The sequence below is a fragment of the Falco biarmicus genome, chromosome 10 (assembly GCF_023638135.1).
Source record: "Falco biarmicus isolate bFalBia1 chromosome 10, bFalBia1.pri, whole genome shotgun sequence".
In the NCBI taxonomy this organism is placed as follows: domain Eukaryota; kingdom Metazoa; phylum Chordata; class Aves; order Falconiformes; family Falconidae; genus Falco; species Falco biarmicus.
Window position 1 is genome coordinate 5,878,760 of NC_079297.1, and position 8,356 is coordinate 5,887,115.

Consider the following 8,356-nt stretch of genomic DNA (forward strand, 5'->3'; position numbering starts at 1 on the left):
CCCGTGACACTATCCCATGATGGGCAACGAGACCCAGCTGCTTCCCAGCTCCAGGACAGCCACTCTGCCTCCCTCCGATGCCCAAACATCCCAGCAAACATCCACAGGGATAATACCCCTGGATACAAACACTGCCCACACCCCCTGGGAGGGGAGCCAGCCCTGGTGTACCCCTGCAGCCAGGCTGGGCTGGGGCTGGGGGCTCGGACACATCCCTCTGCTCCCCCTCGTGAAAAATAACCAACCACCAGCAGCTGGATTCACTTTTTATTAAACTGCCCAGAACAAAAGGAGGAGAAAGCAAAGCCTGCCCAGAGGCCATCCCGGCGCTGGCGCTCATGCCTTCCCCACCAGGAAAAGGGGATTCTCCTCTGGGACAAACCCCCTCAGAGGGTGTTTCAGCTTGACCTAAGAGTTAAAAGGTCCCTTTATTGGGAGGGACGTGGGGGGGGAGTGAAACAGAGCTCCTACCGCTGTCAGAGCCTGGTCCAGCTTCCTTGCGGATGAGGCAGGATGGGCATCAGCTGCATCGGGAGCGCCAGCTGGAAACAGCCCTGCAGGCAGGGCTGCGGGTACCACCCCACACCCAGAGGGCTCCTGCTGCCCCTGATGGCCCCAGCAGCACTGAGCACAGCCCCAGGGAGGCGGCGAGGGCCAGGCACCTTGCTGGGCTGCCAGCTGGAGGACAGGCCGTGAAGGGAAGGGTGATTTTAGCCGATGCCCTCATCCGAGCCAAGCCCTTCGCAGTGGCTCTGTTTGGCTCGGGGAGGCTCTCCCTGGGGCCGTGCCCTTAGCACAGTCTGGGCTTGTCACGAGGAAGGTCTCTGGCTGGGCTGGAGTCCAGCTTCCCCTGGCAATGGGACACAGCACCCAGCATCCCAGCAGCCAGCTCAGCCTGGAGGACCTACCAGCAGCCAGGTGAGGTGTGCTGGTGGGTAAGCAGGTGAATGGACGGACCTCCAGCTTCCAAGAGTACTGACCAGCCATGAGGCTGAGCTGAGACCTGGCAGGCTGGTGACGGGAGGTACAGTGCCACAGAGCTGTCCCTGCGTGCCAGGCAGCAGGGGTCCCCTCCCTCCTGCCCACCCACCAGCTGCAAACTGCTGCGTGGCACCCACTGACCTGCCCCCCATGCCAAGGAACAACGTACAGGTCCCCAACCCTGCAGGGCTCGCCGACATGGGTTGTGCTTTTGATACGCTCCCAGCAAGTGCAATCCAGCCCTTGCAGCAAGAGGCATGTGCTGGCAGCAGCCATAGCTGAGGGTGTCCAGGGCGGGAGGGCAGCAATGCCCCCGTTTGGGGAGCAGGGAGGTGGGAAAGCAAACCTACAGCTTGCTGGCCTTCTCGTCACGAGACCTCTTGCCAGACCAAAACACTCGAACCTACTTGGGAGGAAAAAAAAAAACCAAACAAACAACAAAGAAAAACTAACAATGTCATTCAGTGCCTGCAAAAAAGGATTGATTATTTCTCAACAGGCTTTAAAGGCTCCTGCTGGACCCTGCGTGGGGCTGGCTGCCAGCTGAAAGGGGAGAGGAACAGAAGAAATGAGAGCAGTAAGAAGGACCTGACATCTCTGTTCTTAATTTATCATCATAGCAAGACTTGAGCACCGAGTACAGCTCGGCACGTGCTCCTAGATGGATTTCCTCCGCAGCTGGGGGTGTTGCCGGCAGCGAGGGCTGCTGGATGATAAAGTGCTCCCAGGGGAAGAGCCGGTCTGACCCCGCGTGCTCAGGGAGACCTCGTCGATTTTGTAGGAAATGGAGTTGTAATACACAGGGTTGGTGTGGCAGCTCAGGGTCTCGGGGTGGGAGGGCACCGGGCTGCTGCACAGCTGAGGTCTGTAGCACAGGCACGTGCAGAAGGAGGGGACCGCGGCCGCTGAGTTGGCCGACTGGCGCCGCTGCTTCTCTGCGTCCTCCTGGATCAGTGGGATGAGGTTCATCTGGCTCGTCCTGTCCTCCACGGGGAGAAAAATGGCGTTGCTGCTCCGGCTGTCCTCTTTCGGCTTGAGGTGGATGTTGTTCCGGGCTCTCCTCAGTGAGGCTCGCTCTTCAGCATCCCGCCGCTCGTCCTCCGAGTTCATCGTCAGGAACCGCAGCACTACCAGGTTGAGGAAGGCGCCGATGACGGTCAGGCCCACCAGGATGTACATGAAGCTGAAAGCCACATACGGGGGCTTCTTTTGCAAAGCCTCGTTCTTCTGCAGAGCCACAAAGTCTCCAAAGCCAATAGTGGTCAAGGTGATGAAGCAGTAGTAGTAGGCATGAAAGAAAGTCCAGCCCTCAAAATAAGAGAAGGCTGCCGCGCCAATGCACAGGGTCCCCATGCAGGACAGAAAGCCGACCAGGACCATGTTCTCCATGGAAACATTGGTCGTCCTCATGCCCAGACACTTCTTGATCTTCTTCAGTAGCAGCCGCACAACAGTGTTCATGCGCTCCCCCAGGCTCTGGAACATGACCAGCGTCAGAGGGATGCCCAGGATGGCGTAGAACATGCAGAAAACTTTGCCAGCATCCGTGCCCGGGGCAGCGTGCCCGTAGCCTGCGAAGGAAAGAGGAAAGGCAGGCATCAGCCCTCACTGGGGCTTCCAGCAGGGCTGGCCTGGGACTAAGAGGAGCAGAAGAATGGGAGGTAAATGGAAAATGAATTGGTAACAGATCTGCAGGCAGTGCTAAGGGGGCCATGGGATGCCACATCCTTTGGGATGATGGCACGTGGCAGTATCATGTAGGCAGAGCCTGATTTGGCCTCTAAAGAGAGAAGGTACTCTTCTGAGAGCCCCTGAGATTGTATGAGGTCATGGAGGCCAAGAGGAGCCCTAGAGCTCGACAGGGGATTCACGGGCCTTCTGCAGCTCACAAGCAATTTAGAGGCAACGATGCCATGCCAGCGCCGGGTCTGCAGGGCAGCCCAAATCCCCGCAGCGAGGGAGGACGGAGGCTCCGCAGGATGCTGAGGCCAAGACCCTGCAGGCAGGTATGCACCCAGCCAGGCCCATCCACCACTGCCCTTGCAGGGCCATCGTCACCTCCCCAGCACTCGCCCCCACCCCTACTGTCCCCTGAGCCCTCCAGTACCACGTGCATCTTTGACTCTCAGCTGTGCGATCATCTTCTGCTTGGCCTGTGGGACAGGAGCTACAGGGCCCTGCGCTATAGGGTTGGTCCCCGCGGGAGCAGGGGGACTTCTGCAGAGCAACTTCGGATTTACACCAGTGTCACTGAGACTCAGACCTCAGTTCACTGCCAGACTGCTGGTGAGGAGGGGTTGTGCTGTTTTAGATGCAGGGACGTATTTAAGTCACCACAGCCCTGTCAGCCTTTGTCCCAGGGACAAGGATCTCAAGAAGGACAAGGTTCTCCTTGAACGCCTTCTGAGATTTAATTTCCTCACCTTGCTCCAAGTTTCAGAGCTGTGACTCAAGGACGCGCACAATTATACCATGAGTCGTAATGAGGCATTCACCGCAGCCTTCCGGACTCCAGTGATGCTGCACGCACCTCACTTAATTATAAAAGCTTAACAAAAATCGGTGGCCTCTGAACCTAAGCGGATGAGTAACTCGGTGCAAGGGAGTCATGCAGCGTGGGGAGTAACGGCATCCAAAGGCATCCAAGCCTTTCTTTTGACTTTCCATAAGAAACTACCAGGGCTGGAAACTTCCTTTCTGAAGGTGCCTGCAGAACAGCACCAGCTCCTTCCCGTGCTGCTGCACGGCCTTTTGCAAACAGCTGATTATATTTTCACTTTTTGCAGGCATTTGTGTGACTTTTGTGTGAAGTACGTGGAGAAGGACAAAAACACCCTCTTTATTTCTCAGTCTTGTTCGAAGCTGTGACTTGGCTTCACCTCCACCTCTGATGACTGTGGATTTCCAAGACTCTTAGGGAAGCTGGTAGCACAGAGTGGTGGGACAACCAGAGGCTGATGACCACATTGTCCCCGGCCCCTGAGCACACCTCCTGCCCCAGGACACTCCTGCACTGGGGCAGGGCTGAGAGGCTGAGGACAGCGTTATCCTCGACCACGCTGTGCTCTAAAACGCAAGCAGGCAGGCAGGGACCAGTTTCTGCTGTGTCTGTTCATAAACCAACACAATCAAAAATGATAAACTTAATGCCTGCATGCCACATTTTACAGAATACAGAGCAGACATGAGACTGCAGTGGCAAAAAAAACCCCCAGATAGATCCAAGCTTATAACCGAAGGCAATTATCAGGTCCTAGGCTACAAGATAATACAGTGACAGCAGTGAGGAGGTAAATATAATGATCCAGAAGAGCAGTAAGTGGAAAAACAGTTGTTGTACCCTGAGAGACTGCTGAAAGAGCATTTGACTGATGCTTTCAAAATGACAATGGGAATTAGAAAGAGTAAACACAGCTACATTAACATTAAAACTGAGATTTGGAGCACAGCCCAATATAAAGAGATCTGACATGCCAGTGTTTTGGAAATACGGCACCTGGGCTGAGATGATTTATCGCACAGGGTGTGTGAGAAGTGTAGCAATTGTTTGTCACACTCCACAGACAAATAATGTAAATGAAGCTATAACCTGTCACGTGACGATGGAGGTTTTCACTGAAGCCATCCATCCTACCCTCCTGCTGGGGCCTGACACTAGCCGTGCCCTGAACCCATCGCTGTTTGCTGGCCACGTGTGTTGCCAGCTGCACACACACACACCCCCCGCCACATCTTGTGGGGGCACACGGAGCCCCCCCAGGGCAGGGCCTGCAGGGTACCTGCCCCTCCACCACCTCTTGTACCCTGGTTGATCCCACCAGCCCTTGTCCTGCGGGATGATGCTTTCAGACACCAGATGTATTTCACCCATCCCAAGCCCCTCGGTAAGGCTGAGCCTCGTCCTGCGGATGAGGAGGTGGCTGCCGGCTGTGGAAGGGCAGGATTCGACCTCAGGGTTCCCGTCTACAAAACACGCCTGCTGACCGAAATCCCAGCACAAGCAATGACATGAGCACAGGATCCTGTGCCTGTCTACCCCCAGAGGATGCTCAGGGTGCATGGATTAATAAAAGTGGATTAATTAAACAATGCTCAACTCCCATGTGGCTAATCTCACCTAGAATAAAGGCAATCCTCATTCAATTTAGTTTCTTTCTCGAAGCAGGGCAAACCAAGACGTTAGGCTCTAGTATGGGTAAGTGTGTCTACACGGGGGTTTCAATCCTCCCCTCCAAGCTAATCGCCACCCATCTCTCCGCAGGTTCCCGTGCAGGCAGAGCGAGGTTCGGTGTCTGGTGGCTGCCTTGGCACCCTGAAGTGGTCTCATACAGCCAAACATCTAAGAGTTTTCAGCTGGCAAAGAAGCCAGCCGTTCTCATCCAGCTCTTCAGCCCGGCTTGCTGGCTACAACGCTGCACAGAGGACAGACGCGGCTCCCACATCTGCCCTCCTACCACCCCTTCTGCAGCTGCCTGCCCCAAAGGTGCCTGCTGCCACCTCCCCGGGACAACCTGCACGTCACATCTCATGGCCCCAGCCACAGCAGCACCCTGGCATCCCCCAGAACTGGGTGGCCCCAGCCTGCCTGCGGGTCATCTCTCGCACCGCTGGGCACCGGGGTCCTGCAGGGTCAGCGCTGGTGTCCCAGGGGAGAGGTGTCCCAGCCTTGCAGGGGTGAGACCTGGCGCTCCTGTGCAGGCATTCCCCGCGGGCTGGGCTGGGGCACCCAGCGGTGCTGGGGTGTGGGAGGCGGTGGAGGTGCAGAGGTGTGGGGATGGAGGGAAATAGGGGTGCAGGGCTGAGGGGATGATGGGGTGCAAGGCTGCACGGGTGATGGGGTGCAGGGCTGAGGGGATAACGGGGTGCAGGGCTGAGGGGATGATAGGGTGCAGGGCATGGGGATGATGGGGTGCAGGGCTGAGGGGATAATGTGCTGGGCATGGGGATGATGGGGTGCAGGGCTGAGGGATGACGGGGTGCAGGACTGCATGGATGATGAGGTGCAGGGCTGAGGGGATAATGGGGTGCAGGGCTGAGGGGATGATGGGGTGCAGGGCATGGGGATGACAGGGTGCAGGGCTGAGGGGATGATGAGGTGCAGGGCTGAGGGGATGATGGGGTGCAGGGCTGAGGGGATAATGGGGTGCAGGGCTGAGGGGATGATGGGGTGCAGGGCTGAGGGGATGATGGGGTGCAGGGCTGAGGGGATGATGAGGTGCAGGGCTGAGGGGATAATGGGGTGCAGGGCTGAGGGGATGACAGGGTGCAGGGCATGAGGATAGCGGGGGGCAGGGCACTGGGATAACGGGGCGCTGGGCTGCGGGGAGGGGGAGGTGCGGGGAGGGGCACGGCGGGGCGCACGCCGGGCTGCCGGCACTCACCGATGGTGGTGATGACCGTGATGGCGAAGTAGAAGGAGCCGGCGAACTTCCACTGCCGGCCGGCGCGGTGCGGCTCGGCCTGCAGCACCAGCCGCTCCAGCTCCCGGTAGTCGTCGGCGGAGAAGCGGTACTTCCTCCGCAGCTCCCCGCGCTTCTGCTCCAGCAGCCGCTTGCGGCCGCTCTCCGCCTCCGACTCCAGCGCATCGAAGACGGCGGCGCCCACCAGCAGGTAGGAGAAGATGCAGAGGATGAGCGCGGCCGTGCGCAGGTTCTGCCGCTTCATGGCGAGGGGCGGCCGCGGCGCCTCAGCCCGGGCTCCGCATGGCCCCTCGCCCGCCGCGGGCCCCGCCGCGCCCCCCGTGCGCCCCGCCTGCGCGCCCGCGCACCGCCCCTGCGCGCACCGGCCCCGCGCACCGCCCCCTGCGCGCACCGGCCCCTGCGCGCACCGGGCTGCGCGCTCCCGGCCTGAGGAGCCCCCCCGGGCCCTCGCCGCCCCCTGCCCGGGACAGGGACCCTGGCAGGGCACGGAGCCACGGGCGGCCGGGGCACCGGGGGGCTCTGCCCCTGCCCGCCAGGGTACCGGGGGGCTCCGCCCTCGCCAGCCGGGGCACCGGGGGGCTCTGCCCCTGCCCGCCAGGGTACCGGGGAGCTCTGCCCCTGCCCGCCGGGGTACCGGGGGGCTCTGCCCCTGCCCGCCGGGGTACCGGGGGGCTCTGCCCCTGCCCGCCGGGGTACCGGGGAGCTCTGCCCCTGCCCGCCGGAGTACCGGGGAGCTCTGCCCCTGCCCGCTGGGGTACTGGAGGGCTCTGCCCTTGCCCGCCGGGGGAACAGGGCACGGGGTGCTGGCCCGCTGTGCCCAGCGCAAAAGTTTTAAGAGAGCAGAAAAGAATGAGACCAGCAGGTTGAGTGTTTGTGCTGGTTTCTCTGGCACGTTTGGCAGATGCTGCAGGCACAGGGGGCCGTGGGACCCCCCAGTGTGGGGGCAGCGAGTGGGACCCCCTGCGCTGGGGCACCTGGCAGCCCAGGCCAGCGCTAGCATGCAGGGGGATGGCGGTGGGAGGAGGCAGAGCCCACAAAGTGAAGACCCTGTTTCTCATTACTGGTTTCCTGAGCTTTTATGTAACCCTTAAATTTCACTTTTAAAAATAGCAAGATACTTCTCTGAGTTGTACATTGCAGGAAATAGCATCTCCTTCAAGAAACAAACTCCTTCTTTTGACTGGGAATAAAACATACAAGGGAAACAAACCTACAAGCAGACTTGCATCCCTCTTCATCCACCTCACCTCTCTCTGGAGAGGACAAGGTGCTTAGGGCTTTAATCGCAGCAAAGGAGGTTGGAATTGGACATAAGAAAAACTTTTTAACCATAAAGACAGTGAAACACCGGAACAGATTGCTTGGGGAGATTGTGGCAGCCCTGCCACTGGGGGAGTTTAAAAATAAGATAAGCAGATGTCTGGATGTCTGCAGAAAGTGCTCTGGGTACAGCTGATGCTCGCCTGGAGCAGGGGATGACTTGACGCCCTCCTGGACCCCCCCCTCCAGCCCCAACCTCTGCATTTCCATGGCCAGCACCAGGGACACGGTGCCCTTTCCCGCTGTAATCGTGAACTCTTTTTCACCCTGGACACTTGCCACTTCCCTCCTCCTTGCCAAGCCTCTGTGCCAGCCCCATTAGTGAAAGTTGTTATTGAAGAAAAAATACAGGCTCCACATCCATCACCAGCAGCACAAGCTGTCGGTGGATTGCTGTTCGACATCGTAGTGCTTGCAGCCTCCTAAATCAGGCGGCAAAGCCTCTGCTGGAGGAATCTGTCTGGTTTGTGTTCTCTGTGGTGTCGTTTGCAGCCCTGCTAACGGGGCCTGGGGTGCTATCAAACCTCCAGACCCAGGGCAATATGAGGGCTGCGTGCTAGAGAAGGTACGCTTCACCTGCTAGTAATTTTTTCCACTAGCCAGTGATGGCATCCCACCTTGAAGACAGGACACAG

General features: G+C 58.8%; 1 protein-coding gene across 1 annotated transcript; it reads right to left on the bottom strand.

Annotated features, from left to right (window-relative positions):
• Positions 1-255: 255 nt before the first annotated feature.
• KCNK15 (potassium two pore domain channel subfamily K member 15) lies at positions 256-6,725 on the bottom strand. Its single transcript, XM_056354195.1, has 2 exons — positions 6,363-6,725; positions 256-2,552 (listed from the first exon to the last, which is right to left on the bottom strand). Exons 1-2 carry the CDS (start codon positions 6,643-6,645, stop codon positions 1,639-1,641), a joined length of 1,197 nt encoding a protein of 398 aa, XP_056210170.1. The 5' UTR covers positions 6,646-6,725; the 3' UTR covers positions 256-1,638.
• Positions 6,726-8,356: the final 1,631 nt, after the last annotated feature.